The sequence below is a fragment of the Acipenser ruthenus genome, chromosome 6, assembly GCF_902713425.1.
Source record: "Acipenser ruthenus chromosome 6, fAciRut3.2 maternal haplotype, whole genome shotgun sequence".
Classification (NCBI taxonomy): Eukaryota; Metazoa; Chordata; class Actinopteri; order Acipenseriformes; family Acipenseridae; genus Acipenser; species Acipenser ruthenus.
The window spans coordinates 29,383,829-29,399,557 of record NC_081194.1 but is presented as its reverse complement, the minus strand read 5'-3'; the positions used below and the strand labels follow the sequence as shown (position 1 = coordinate 29,399,557).

The following is a 15,729-nucleotide window of genomic DNA, read 5'->3' as shown; positions in this document are numbered from 1 at the left end:
TCTGGATTGTTTCAACACGCCATTGAACTTTTTTCATGTAAAAGTGAGATAATAGAAAAACAAGAACATACTGTAGATCACATTTTAAACAAATAGTTGTAAGCAATCATTTTATATGCTGTTTACAACCTGATACATTCACTGGTAGAAGAAGAAAAATACCATGGAAATGTTAAAGGGATAAAGAACACTCATAGTGTTTACAACAGACACTTTAGCTTACCTTGATGTCTATGATGTTGTACTACTTATTACAGTGATATAGTTTTAAACAGTTTTATGTGACATAGTTAAAAAAAATAATAATAATAATAATAATAATAATAATAATAATAATAATAATAATAATAATAATATTCAGAATTGATCAGTGTTCTCTCCTGTAACAAAGCTGATGCTCTGATGAATGGTCATTTTTAGGGCCGATTTTGAAAATTAGTCGGATTGATTGTGCAATTGATTTCTTAGCGAGGGAAAATAATATAATAGAAAGTACACTACAATGCAATGATGTAAAAAGCACTTTGCCCCGTCTGTTTTGCCTGTCAAGTATGTTTTGATTTTGCTTTTGTTTTCATTTTAATATTTAGTATCTATACATACAGTGTAAACTGACAACCAAACCAAATCTCACACTCAGTACTATTCCTGAGAAAATCTGCAGATGTGGAACTAACACACACCATTCGTGGTCATGTAACTTTTTTGTTATTGTCTTCATACAGGTCAAGTGTTTGTTTGTTTTTTTTTTAATTTACAGCTTTGAGAATCGTCTCTAATATATTCTAAATATATTTACCTTTCTTATTGTAACATTTTAGGATAATATTTATATACAGACTATTGAAGCAACTGAAAAACTTCATGTCACTAAAGTGATCCGCTATTTTACATTTATGAAGACGATGAATTGATTGACATTTTCAACACTATAAGAAACAGCTGGAAGCTTCAACATATATTTAAACTCCACCACCTAATCTTGTAACCATAATAAAAATTGCATTACAACATTACAAAATCATTACCTCCTAAATAAGGGTTGCAGGTCATTTAACAAACTACTTTCTGGACTAATTTCATTATCTTACAGCGCAAAGGGCAGTACATTTTTAACAACTGTAGGTGAACTTAAATATCATTTTAAGTGACTTTATAATGTGTATGTTAACGTAGTGCTAATTAAAAAGTGAAGTATGTATTGTACATAATACTGAATATGAAGTATTGCGAAGAATGAGAAAAAACAACAACTTTGAGGTAGCTTTGTAATGACTGGTTATATCAGTATTTAATTTTACTATGTCCCAAAAATAAGTATTGTTACAGTATTTATAAAGGTTTAAAAGCCACATTTAAGAGAACTGGAAATTGATTTCAAAAGAACAGTACAGTTTTGTAAAGTCACTAAAGCGCAGAGTGTCTTTTAAGGTTCAGGTGCTATCAATACAAAATATGAATAAATGACATCCATTATATGAATATATTAGCAAATGAGTTTGATATTTTCATTGATGGCTGAACCACATTGAGGAAGAGAAAACTATGAAAGCTCACAGTACTATTGATGATGTAGCTACAGACTACTCCCTACCCATCTCAGGCAGTGTTTTTGATTTGTTGTGGTGTTTGATGTGGCTGTCTTAAACCCTTGTAATATACATGACATTGCCTCACCAGGTTATTAGAATTAATTTATAGTACTGTCATTTTAGGTTCAGTTATGGAGTAATTTTCTAGATACCCAGAGGCACAGCTCTGAGGACCACTACCTTAAACTAAAGTGTTAACCTAGTCTCTTGGCTTAAAATCTTGCTAAATCCGAAAAAATAACATATGTGGTACCTACTGTTGGAAAATGTAATTAAGTCCTTCAGACAGTAAATAAATCTATTTATTTAGCTTTTGACATGTATTTCATTTTTACGAAGAATGGGGAATAAAACATTCTTTATTTCTCCGTAACATTTCCTCAATTATAACATGGTTTTCTAGGAGGATTTTAAAGCATGTGTGGATCATTGAGATGTGTTACTGTGGCAGGGTGGTTTAACTAGTATTGTGTGTGAATGTAAGTTTGGCAGGGATAAGCTTAAATCCATCCCTGCCAACAATCACAGGTGGGACTAGGCCATTCCCCAATTAGGTAATTGCATGCTAATTAGGGAATGGCCACATGTATGAAAAGGGAGGAAAACCTCTTTGTTGGTATTGTTTTGAGGAGAGAAGCCAGTCAAGGCGTCACTCAGCCTGGTAATAGTGTTTGTATTTACCCCATTTTCTCCCCAATTTAGAATTGCCAATTGTGTTATTAAATCCCGGTTCACCACTGCAACCCGCCGGCGACTTGGGAAGCGGAGGCTGAAACACATGTCCTTTGAAACGTGTCCCTGCCTGGCCGTCTTTTTTCGCAGCGAAGCCATCAGACCTATAGTGCCGGAGGACAACACAGATCTGAATGGCTCCACTGCAGACCTGCAGGCGCTCCTATCAGCCACAGGGGTCGCTGGTGCGTGGTGAACCGTGGATCGCCCTGCCGACCTAAACCCTCCCTACCCAGGCGGCGCTCGGCCAATTGTGCACCGCCCCCTGGGAACTCCTGGTCACGGTCGGCAATGACATAGCCTGGATTCGGACCTGCGATCTCCAGGCTATAGGGCACATCCTGCATTCCACACAAAGCGCCTTTACTGGATGCGCCACTCGGGAGCCCCTGCTTTGCCCTCTTTAAGTTATTATTATTATTATTATTATTATTATTATTATTTATTTCTTAGCAGACGCCCTTATCCAGGGCGACTTACAATCGTAAGCAAATACATTTCAAGTGTTACAATACAAGTAATACAATTAGGCTTAAGTTTTGTTATTAGTGTTTCAGCAGTGACCACTGGAGTATTCTGTGTTTACCCAATATTTCTAGAGCCAGAGGGGGTGTTCCCTCCAGAGGTTGTTACCCTCAACAGTACAGCTGTTCGTGTCATCTGGACATCTCCATCTAACCCAAATGGTGTGGTCACGGAATATTTGGTGTATGTGAATGACAGGCAACACAAGACTGGCATGAGCTCATCTGGATCTTTTGTATTAGGAGGCCTCTTGCCATTTACTATATACAACATACAGGTAAGAGACTGCATTTGTATTTGGGTTTAATATAGCAAGTCTAATGTGATTATATACATCAAGAAAACAGTGGAAAAATAAAATAATTCTGGAAATAAATTGATAGCTTTCTGTACAAGTGGAGGTCATCTGGACTAACACGGTTTACAGAGAGATCTGGACCGACCATCTCGCGAGCTGCAGGCGTGCTTTTGCCATGGCCAAGGTGAAGTACTTCTCTGAAATCATAACTATGGGACACGGTAAACCCAATGTTCTCTTTAAGACCATTGACCAAATCCTACATCCAGCCACCGACAGATCCAACTCCTGTCCATCCTCCTCTATTACCTGTCATGATTTCTCCTCTTTCTTTCGGAACAAAATCGACAACATCTATTCTACGCTCGCCCTCCACAAACCCAGTCTACTACTTGACCACCTTGACGCTCCACAGGTTGTCCCACCTGCCCTCTCCTCCTTCTCTCCTCCGCTCCCTGGACCCCTGGTCGACTAACCTTGTCCGTCTCTGTGTTTCTGATTTTTGCACCCTCCATTGTGCACACTCTCAACCTGTCCCTGACTCTGGCTAAGTTCCTGCTGCCCTTAAGCTTGCCTGAGTTACACCGGTACTCAAAAAACCCACCCTTGAACTGGCTGACTTTTCTAATTTCCATCCCATCTCCAATCTCCATTTTCTCTCAAAAATTCTCAAAAGGGCTGTAGCCAGTCAACTGTGAAATCTCACGGACAACAATCTGCTTGAATCTCTACAGTCTGGTTTCCGGCCGCATCACAGTACTGAAACTGCTGTGCTCCAGATTGTGAATGATCTTCTGCTCATTGCTGATGCTGGTGCTCCCTCTGTGCTTGCCCTTCTTGACCTAACAGCTTCTTTTGACACCATAGATCATGGCATTCTTCTTGACCGCCTTCAGAAGTATGCTGGGATCTCTGGGACCTGTCTCTCCTAGATGTCCCCTTACCTCTCCGGACGCATGCAGGCTGTTTTTTTATGCTGGACGCAGTGGTGTTGCAAACCCAGTCACTTGTGGTGTCCCCCAAGGATCTGTTCTTGGGCCGCTTCTCTTCAATATCTACATGCTTCTCTTAGGTCTCCTCATCCGCCAACACAGCCTCATGTTTCACTCCTATGCTGACGACACCCAGCTCTACTTAAAACTCGACCCTGGCAGCCCCTCTGCCATGGTCCGGCTCTCGGATTGCATTCAGGACATCGAGGCCTGGATGTCTGCCAATTTTCTTCAGCTGAACAGTAGCAAATCAGAACTCCTTCTAGTAGGATCTAAATCTCAACTTAAGAATCAGGGGGCTCCCGAGTGGCGCATCCAGTAAAGGCACTCCACGTGGAGTGCAAGATGCGCTCTATAGTCTGGACGTCGCGAGTTCGAGTCCAGAATATTCCTTTGCCGACCGAGGACGGGAGCTTCCAAAGGGCGGTGCTCAATTGGCTGAGCGCCGCCTGGGGGGAGGGAGGGTTAGGTCGGCCAGCGTGTCCTCGGCTCACCGCGCACCAGCGACCCCTGTAGTCTGGCCGGGCGCCTGCGGGGTTGCCTGTAAGCTGCCTGAGAGCTGCGTTGTCCTCCGACGCTGTAGCTCTTGGGTGGCTGCATGGTGAGTCCGCAGTGTGAAAAAAAGCGGTCGGCTGGCAGCACACGCTTTGGAGGACAGCGTGTGTTCGTCTTTGCCCTCCCGAGTCAGCGCAGGGGTGGTTGCGGTGAGCTGAGCATAATAAAATAATTGGCGATTCCAAATTGGGAGAAAATAATAAAAATAATTGGCAATGACTAAATTTATAAAAAAAAAAAAAAAAAAAACAAAGAATCTAAATATAGCTGCCCTGAACCTCGGAAACTGTCTGCTGCTTCCTTCACCCACAGTACGAAGCCTTGGTGTACTTCTTGACAGCAAACTCTCCTTTGATGCCCACATCTCCTCTGTGGTCAAATCTTCCGTCTATCATCTTCGAAACATCTCCAAAGTCTGTCCCTACCTTTCCCTCCTAGATGCGGAGATACTTTGTCATGCATTTATCTCCTCTCAACTCGACTACTGCAACTCTCTATATGGTGGTCTCCCGGCACGCACCATAAACCGACTGAAGCTAGTTCAGAATGCTGCTGCCAGGATCCTTACCAGATGTAAAAAACATGATCAAATCACCCCTCGTCTTGCCCAGCTACACTGGCTACCTGTAAAGTTCAGGATTATTTTTAAAACTCTCCTGCTCACCTACAACGCCCTTCACAGGTCCCAAGTACCCCCTCTACCTGCTGACCCGCTATGTCCCTGCCCGCAAGCCTGCTTGTTATTCCCAAGCATAAGTGCACCACACTTGGAAAACGTTTGTTTAGCTTCATGGCTCCGACTCTTTGGAACTCTCTCCCAGCTTTGGTGCTTGTTGCCCCCACTGTCGCTCGCTTTAAATCAGCTCTCAAGACCCACCTGTTCTCTCTTGCTTTCCATGCTCTTTAAGCCTGATATCTGCTATTAGCTGCTGTGTTGCTCCTACTATTTCATGTGTTATGTTACTAGCATGTATTATGCACTTTCCGCTTTATTGAATGTACTATTTCATGTATTATGCTTAGGGCTTCTGATTTTCGGTTTTAACCGATAAAACCCGATAAAACACCCCCGATATAAAAAAAATTAAATCAGTGGATAGCACCAGAAAAACTGTGGAAATGGTTCATCAATTCACGTTGACTTTACCCTATTCCCATTAAAAAATAAAACCTACTACAAAAATAATAATAAATACACGTCCCGCCTTTCTGACTTGCATCTATCATTGATTTGTTCTCAATACTTTAAACCCGCCTCAACTACTGAAGGACAGCACATTCCTACATTTCTATTGGAGACTCCGCTTGCAAGATTTAAAACGAGATTACAGTCAGGATGGAGGCTTGGTAGCGGGATTTCAAGCTGTATTACAGTTAAGATACGGAGGATTTAAAACAGAATTGTGGCAAAATGTACAAAAATGCCTCCACACAAAAACCCCAGAAGAATGTGCCCTTGACTATAGGGATTTCATTGTGGAAGACAGCAATGGAAAGTAGGTACAACTTAAGTGTGCAAGTACTGTCGAGTTACTGCTATACATATTTTGACAAAAAAAAGTAACCGAAAACACTAATTTCATACAGTATATTAAAAACGAAAGCCCCGAAAAAAACTATTTACATAAAACTCGAAAATAGCTAAAAATAAGCACAGAAAAATACGATTAATAAAACCCAAAAAACAGAAGCTCTAATTATGCTACTATCATGTATTATGCACTTTCCACTGTATTTAATGTATTATGCTTTTTTTTTACTGTATATCATGTATTATGCATTTTTCTGTATTTAAAGTATTATGGATTTTCTTGTTGTTACTGCATCATGTAAAGCGCTTTGTGACGGTGGTCCACTATGAAAGGTGCTATATAAAATAAAAATTTATTGATATAAATAATAATATAAAAAAAAATTATCTATGTATAATTTTAATATGTTTACTTAAAATTCTTAATTTTATTTCATTTATATTTTAAAATCTTTGAAGTAGAACTACAATGTAAAACTATCTGATGTTTAAATTCTTCATCCTACACACAGGTTGAAGTTTGCACTGTGTATGCATGTGTGAAAAGCAATGGGACTCAAATAACTACAGTAGAGGATGAACCCAGTGATATGGTGGCACCAAATGTACATGTGATTAGTTCAAGGTAACTTGCTGTATTATGCTGTCAACAATGAAAATAGCAATAGATACCTGAGATGTGAGACCTGAGTGAGAAACCAAATATTTTTCTGCATCTTTTTAATATTCCATAAAACATCCTGTTAAAAGGCCTGCGTGTTTTCGGAGACTGTAGTATAGCTTTGAAGTGGCACTGTGGTCAGTTTAAAATCTGATTTATTTACATTCAAATGAATTTAGTAACAGCCATATATATATATATATATATATATATATATATATATATATATATATATATATATATATATATATATATATATATATATATATATAATATGAGATATTTGCATTGTGCACCTTTATAATTTTAGTCATAGCTGTGTTGGCAATAAATGTAAGCTCATTCTAGCTCAAGTGGACCAAATATTGGAGAGGTTGTTCCTACATATGTGGTTGAAGAGAAAAGGGTACCAGGGTATGTGGTGTGTGTATGGGGGGAAAAGAAGAGCTGTGAAACCCATTCCCCATCTGATGAGTAGTTTGACCTGTTTTTTCTCCATGACCAATGGTTTTCAATCCAAAAAATGGTAGTAGCAGAGTGTAGCTGGCAATGTAAAACCTGTTTAGACATACACTTCTTAATGCTTTTGGTTTATTGTTGTAGAGGGAATTCTGTATACACTATTTAAATTATTGTAACAATTTCATGCTTTTTAGGTCCAATTTAAAAAAAAAAAATTCAAGCAAAATAATTCAGCAAGAGACAGTGTCAGTACCTAACACGAACAATAGCAATAACCCCAAACGTTCTAGGACCGTCTATACTAAAACTTTTACGATTGATAAAATTATTAATTGTAAATTAATTGTAAAGTTAGTGTCATTCATTGCAGAGTGTCTACTTTTTTGTATAGTCACATTATAACAAGTGTCACATTTGTTAGACTGCGTGCTGTATCAGAAATAAATTGTGAATGGAAATCTTAAACTAAAGACAATGCCTCTGTGCTCTAATTTGACATAATCCATAGAGTCAGAAAAAAGGCCTCTGCTTTTACATTGTCTTTTCCAGCATGTCATATTATCATCTCCTGTACTTGTATCCCAACAGAATACTAACTACTGATCGATTGCCCTGACATGTCTGTCCGTGGCCTCACGTGCCCTGAGCAGTTCATTTATTTGCCACGGTAGATTTGCTAGAGTGGAATTTAATCAATAGCTAATTCATTAATTCTGGTCATCTGCTATGTAGGGCTGAGTACAAAAATCACTGCACGGCTTAAGCTTTGATTGAAATATGACAAGTGCTGCAACTGATGGCTTTACTTGGCCCAGAGTAGAATATAAATTTCTGATATTTTTCTCGGTGAGGGATTAGTTTCAGAAATAAATGACACCTTTTGTAAAATAATACTAATGCATGTGTTAAAAAAATATACTTTATGAGTAATCATAAGGGATATTTTGTGTTGCAAAGTGTTGCAAATGATTTACTCTCCATATTTAAAAGCAAACCTTGTCACTTCTCATGAATAAAATCTTTCAGCTTCAAATTATCAGCAGCCTTCACAATTAATTAGTCAACAAGTCAGCAGAGGAAAGGAAGGGTCTAAAGCAATAGTTGCACTATATATATTTATATTGTTACCGCCTGCCTGTCCATCTGCTTACTCCCTGGCTTACCAGAGCCTGATCACTACACAAGTTTGGCAGATTGTTGGAGGGTGGCTGGAGACCAGATGCTTTCTTTTATTCGGTATTGGGGAATGATACACTGTTTAAATGAAAATAACAGTGCAATTTATTAACAGAATAAAATACAAAAATACAGAGGCTTTAGTTACCACTGCAGGGCCTGCCCCTGTGACTAGGGCCATCCTTGTAGTCCACACCCGATCTGGGCCAAAAAAAAGAGGGTGTGCTGGGAGTCTTTTTCACAAAACACAGAAAATACATAATTGACCATTCAAGGTACAGGGGACTATTTATTTCCACTGGACTCCACCAGTATAACAATATATATTAGCTATACTACTTTATATATCATAAAAATATATAATATTGTTACCTCCTGCCCGTCCATCTCGGTCAGCTTACTCACTGGCTTACCCCGTGTCTAGCAGATCGTTGGAGGGTGGAGGGAGGCTTCCTTTATTAGGCGGTGGGCAATAAGGCACCGACTCAGCCAGTTTAACTGAAACCAATCGTACGGTTTATTAACAAAATAAAGCAACAGTACAGAGGTTGTAGTCAGCACTGCAGGGTCTGTCCCTGTCATTAGGGCCCTATGTGTAGTACACTCCCCACAGTAACGCAGTGCAGCAATACCTCTCCTTAACGCAGCTGGGAATCAGAGTGCGCAAATACTCCCGCTCCAAGTTTATATAGCCAGGCTCCTTCCTGCCACACAAATGTAACAACTTTAGAGACTGAGGAGGAGGGAGTGCTTGGAGTTTTCAATACATAAAACCCAAACAATACATACAGTCGAAAACACAGGAGATATTCACATACACTAGACCCCACTAGTATAACAGTATTAAAATATAATATTAGGTGCTGTTTAAGTTACAAGCTCAATTTCACTAGCTTTTCATGGATTAATTCTAAGTTTCTGTTGTATGGCATCGTATACAACATTCTATATAAAATTGGGCAGTAATGCTACAGAGTAACAACTTGAGTAACAAGGACACAAAAAGCACATTTCCAACAAAATATTCAACAGAGACTAGGACCAGTAATAGTAATTGGGATAAACTGTCAGAAAAATACTTACTCTGTCATTTTTTTCTGTTCTTTAACCAGCTAGTTAATTCTCTCATGAAAATCCAATTAGATTGAAGTGAAAACTTTACCATCCACACTTCTGCATAATTATGAAGCATTGCATCATGAACCAGTTAGTAGCAGAACTATTTATTAGGCTTGCGTAAGTTATGTTACATGGAATAATTGTCCTAATGATTTAAACTATATTTGACATAGATTCTGCAAACCGCCAAATCTGAATGCGTTTACATTTGAGGTCAGTATTCTAACCTGATAAATGCAGTTTGGTGTAAGTTATCTGTATGGAGTTCAAATAGAATCAAAAGAAGTTTAAAGACTCAATTGCTTTGGTTTGTGTTGGGGTTGGGTTTTGTTTTTCACCTACCTAACTTTCCAGTCTGAAAAATAGATTAAGGATATAACAGAGAATTGTCTATTTGGAGCTTTTGGTTTCATCATGAAAACTATTGAAATTATTACATTTGTTTCTGGTTAATGCTTTTTACATGAAAAAACATATCTAATACATTTGAATGATTTAAGGTTTTAAGTATGTGATAAATTGGTATTCCTGTTTGTGTTTGACCCATTACCATTTTTGTATATCCAGGTCTCTCAGAGTTGATTGGGCATCACCAGGCCGCCCAAACGGCATCATGCTCGGATATGATGTGAGGCGCAGAACATTACGCTGGTGTGCACAGGCCCAGCTGCTGCAGGAGATGCAGACAGGGAGGCAATGCTTATATGTGCAATGTGGAATAAATGAAAACATATGTGGGGGCTTTTGCTATCAACCAGAGCACCAGGTAAAAAATAATGTTATCTATGTTGCAATTTAGCATTTAGCTAATTGACTGTTATCAGAAACTGCTTACAACTATATGTAAACAGCTTCAGGCTGCTTCTTTGATATATATTGCTCAAGGATGGGCTGTAGTAGGCGACCACCTGCTCTGTCTGGCCCCAGCTGCGACAAGACCACCCTGATCCCTTCATCGCTGGCATGTGTGTCAAGGATGAACAGCAAGTCAGGGGTAGGAGGCATCAGCACTGGTGCCTGGGTCAACGCCTCCCGCAGGGTAGTGATGGCAACCTGGTAGGCCTCTGTCCAGATAAACGGTTCCCATAGCTGCAGCTGGTCAGTTGGGACGAGCTAGTCCCGGACTGCAGTGATCTTCTCCGGGTCGGTGCAGCTGCCCTCGTGGCCCATCCGGTGACCCAGGAAGACAACCTCTTACTGCATGAAACAGCATTTGTCCGGGTGGAACTTCAGACCGGCCACTTGTAACAGCTGCAGTACTTCCTGTAAATTGCAGAGTGTTTCACTGAAGATGGGTGCATGCACCAACATACAACATACCAAAAATACACCAGGCAGCACCCGCTCCATCAGGCACTCGAAGGTGGCAGGAGCATTACACAGGTCGAAGGAGAAGACTGTCTTGGGCTGGGCCTCTGGGCCGAGCTACTCCTGCCAATAGTAATAATAATAATAATAATCTTTATTTTTATGTAGCGCCTTTCATAGTGGACCACCATCACAAGGCGCTTTACAAGATACGAGACTAGGGTGGGTGAACTATGCATCAGCTGCAGTCACTTACAACAACGTCTCACCCAAAAGATGGAGCACAAGGAGGTTAAGTGACTTGCTCAAGGTCACACAGTGAGTCATTGGCTGAGCTGGGATTTGAACGGGGGACCTCCTGGTTACAAGCCTGTTTATTTAACCACTGGACCACACACCCTCCTGTAACTGCTTTGCAGGTCCAGCGAGCTGAACCAGGAAGATTCAGCAACCATGTCCAAGGACTCATCAGTTCCGGTTCACATCGCCGGTAGTTTACACAGAATCACCGTCCCCCATCCTTTTTGGGCACCAGGATGGCGGGTGCTGTCCATGGGGTGTTGGACAGCTCAATGAAGCCAACCTCCTGTATCTCAGCCAGCAGTAGCGCCACACCACGTCCACTGCTGCCCAATATATATATATATATATATATATATATATATATATATATATATATATATATATGTATATATATATATATATATATATATATATATATATATATATATATATATATGTATATATATATATATATATATATATATATATATATATATATATATATATATATATATATATTGTGTGAACAGGTTGGCTGAGTGGTGACATCAGAACCAGGAAAGGAAACACACACAGGACGGTGAAATGAAATGATGAAGGCGCTTGCTTGTGCCGGTTTATTATAAAATAAAAAGGTTTGAACAAAACAGAAAACAGGACACGGCACTTTACGCCAAAATAAAATAGACAAACAAAACGGACTAACACTTAAACAAACCGTGGACTAACAGACAAACAAACACGGTGAGTAAGAATAAATAAATAACAATTATTATTTTAGTATATTTTACTTTTCCTCCTTCTCCACACCCGTTCTCTACTCACCGAACGCACAACCCCAAGTGAGTAAAACATGCATCTATATATACTGTTGTGCTGGGATTCAATTACTAATTAATTATTCACTTGAGTCCCAGCACGTGAACTAATTCTGTGCAACCCCGTGCTCACATATTATTAAATACTTTAAATGCACGTGAAGTGCAATCCCTGTGCCTAAATACAATTACACATTTTAAACACTTGTGCTCATTACCTACATTATAGCCCGTGTACCAACTACAATACACACCAACATTAACACATGCAACATACAACATAAAACACAAAAAAACACACACGGGCGGGGCACATTGCCACTATATATATATATATATATATATATATATATATATATATATATATATATATATATATATATATATATATATATATATATGTGCATGCAGCCAACTCAGACCACACAGCTCTGGGCAGCTTACAGGCAGGGGTCGCTAGTGCGCAATGAGCTGAGGACACCTCGGCTGACCTAAGCCCTTCCCACCCGGGCAGCGCTCAGCCAGTTGTGCAGCGCCACCCCGGGATTCAGTACCTTGTTGCGGCTAAGTTCACGCTCTCTCCCTTGCTGCTCGGCTCTTCATGAGTCGATAAAAACATACTCTATATATATATATATATATATATATATATATATATATATAGCAAGTTTCTAATTCTTAGTTTTTATTACAGATACCCAGCGCACGCATAGGCGTCTCCCTGTACTAGAGTCCGCCTCTGTACACAGACAGTATACTGAGCCGTGGTAGCACGTCTGATAGAGGGAGGTGATAAATCAGTACCAGAGCCGGTACCAGTCATCTGGTCGGTACCAGAGCCTGTATCAGTCACCTGGTTGGCACCAGAGCTGGTACCAGTCGGTAATACAGTCTGTACCAGTGACCTGGTTAGTACCAGAACCGGTACCAGAGCCTGTACCAGTGACCTGGTTGGTACCAAAAGTAGGTACCAGTCACCTTTATTAGTACCAAGGTTGGTACTAGTCATCTGGTTCATACCGGTTTGGTCCGGTTTGACACCAAGGCTCCATTTTTGTGTACTCTGTGTACACAACTGTTTTCAGCACCAGTTAGCTTGCTGTCTGTTCTTGTGCGCTTACATTGCACGACTGAACTGTTTTTTCAACCTTGCACCATTCCTGGGTTTTACCTTTGTGCTAATTGTAAGAGAAACATTCCAGCAGAGGATAAGCATGACAGTGTATCCATTGTCTGGGAAGGGGACATGCAGAGGGGACAGTTAAAGACCACAGCTCTTGCGCAGTTTGTACTTATTTTTCTAACACTGGAAAGCAGGCTGGCCCACTGTTCCAGGGACCGATCTGCAGCTCTGACACCGGCGCAGCATGACACACCTCATTCGTCCCCTGCAGTGTGGTCAACAGAGTCCCCACTCCCTGTTACACTGGGAGCTAGGAAACAATCCTCTAGGGGTAGGAGCAGGACTAAGGACCTCTTCATCATCTGGCTCGGTGAGCTCCCTCTCTGCTCCTCCAAGGAAGAACAGGAGCCGCTGTAGCAGGCATTCAGGTACTGACCCGGTTGCAAAGCAAATGGAAAAGCTTTTTGAAGCTATGAACTAGCAGCAGTCCCTTTTGACGGAGCTGCTGCGAGGCCCCCCCGCTGTCTCAGTCCCCAGGGTTCAGGCACCATTGCCTGACCCACCACAACCAGAGCAGGGGGACGCCATGTCCCTTACTGCATCTGAGGGCATGTACACCCAAGAATGAATCTTCCTGTCCGAGGAGGCGTAATCAGATGTCTCGGCTCCCTCAGTAAGCTCCTCCCTGTCGAAGGAGCTCATCTCCCTTATCAGACATGCTACCATGGCCCTGCCTTGGGCCACGGAAGATGAGCCTAAATGCTCTATATTTGATAGGGTGCCCGCTGCTGTGCCTGGCCCCAGAAGAAAATCCCTGCACATAATTAGAGGGGGCAGGGCAAAGCCTTGCATGTAAATTAAATGTGTTGTGTTATGGTTGTTTGGCACGGGTGAATGTGTTATAAATGCTGTATTGTTTTGGTTTTAGAACGGGTGTTGTTGTTGTGTTATGATTTAAAATGTATTTTGTGTTTTATTTAAAAATACAATGTTTTTTTTTTCTTTGTTATTGTTTGGCAGCTTGGATGGGCTTAAAAATCCCATCCCTGTAAACGTATGTAGAATGTGACCATCTTTGAATTGAATAATTTAATGTTAATTCGGAGATGGTCACAGGTATGGTGGGTGTTCAAGAGGAGGGATGTGTGTGTGAGAGAGAGCCAGAGAGAGCAAGGAGAAAATGAAAGTAAAGTAAACCAGCTATAGGATCAGTGAAGGCAACTTCCCAGCCTGACCTAGATATCGTGGTGCTTTATGTGTTTGAGAGTTTGTTTTGTTTAAACCTTTTATTTCACTCTGTGAACAGTGTTTTTGTTTAAATGTATTATTTAAAAAAAAAAAAAACGCTCCACAGCACTTTCACCCCTAGTACCTGCCTGTGTGTCTGTCAGCTTTCTGGTCTTGGGATGTCATCAGGTACACTTTTTTTTTTTGGAAATACTTTCATTAGTATTGAATGAAGAGGATGGCAGAAGGTTTGTGGTGACTGCACTTCACAGAGGTGAGGCACTACAGAAGGGAAGGTACTTTCCAGAGGGGAAAGGAAGGGCCACCTGCCCACAGTGGAATGGAGAGGTACGAGAGCTGGCTGAGGGACTCCAGCACCCCCCAGTGGCTGAGAACAAGGGAGACATTTTCTGGGGGACAGCAACCACGATATCCTGGATTTTGTCCAATTGAAGCCTGCGGTCCAGATGAAGGGGATCAGCAGAGGGTATCCAGAGCTGATGCAGGCCTTGGAGGCAATGACCCAGGTCATGGACTGGGTCTACCAGGAGCGAGATGCGGAATACTACACCGTTGAACGGGATGATGAGGAGTGGTGCATATATTGCCTGTGCTATGGGCATGAGGAGGACAGCTGGCCGGAGGCCGACTGGAACCCAGACATGGACCTGGAGGATGAGGATCCCGAGCGTCCAACCCCCAAGTGGGAGGAGCCCGAGTGTCCAGTGCCCAGAAGGGGGGAGCCCGAGCGTCCAGCGCCCAGAAGGGGGGAGCCCGAGTGTCCACAACCCAAGAGGGGGGAGCTGGAGCGTCCATAGCCCAAGAAGGGGGAGCCGGAGTGTCCACAGCCTAAGAAGGGGAAGCCTGTGTGTCCAGAGCCCAAGAAAGGGAAGCTCAAGCCTCCAGTGACCGATAGCCACACCAGTCTCCAGTGACCGAGGGACACTACCTGTTGCTCCCACCTCCACCACTAGAGGGAGACTACCTGCTGCTCCCGCCTCCATCGCTAGATTGAGATTACCCGCTGCTCACGCCTCCACCACTAGAGGGAGACTACCCACTGCTCCTGCCTCCACTGCTAGAGGGAGACTACCCGTTACTCACGCCTCCACCACCAAAGGAAGATTACCCGCTGCTCCCGCCTCCACTGCCATAGGAAGATTACCAGCTGTTTCTACCTCCACCACCAGAGCAGGAGCTACCTCCCGAAGGTCCGCTGCTGCCGTCGCTTCCAGAGGGTCCGGAGCTGTCGTCGCCTCCCAAAGGACTGCTCCTGTCCTGTCCTGCAGCACCTAGGACTGCGGAGCCTGCACCGTCGGAGCCTAAGA

The 15,729-nt window shown here is 41.8% G+C and overlaps 1 protein-coding gene across 1 annotated transcript in view; it reads left to right on the top strand.

Moving 5' to 3' along the window:
* ush2a (Usher syndrome 2A (autosomal recessive, mild)) overlaps positions 1-15,729 on the top strand; it is a 387,586-nt gene that overhangs the window by 273,437 nt on the left and 98,420 nt on the right. The window contains exons 45-47 of the mRNA XM_034017082.3: positions 2,924-3,126; positions 6,738-6,850; positions 10,211-10,409. Coding sequence (XP_033872973.3) covers positions 2,924-3,126; positions 6,738-6,850; positions 10,211-10,409 — 515 coding nt within the window. The remainder of the gene's footprint in view (positions 1-2,923; positions 3,127-6,737; positions 6,851-10,210; positions 10,410-15,729) is intronic.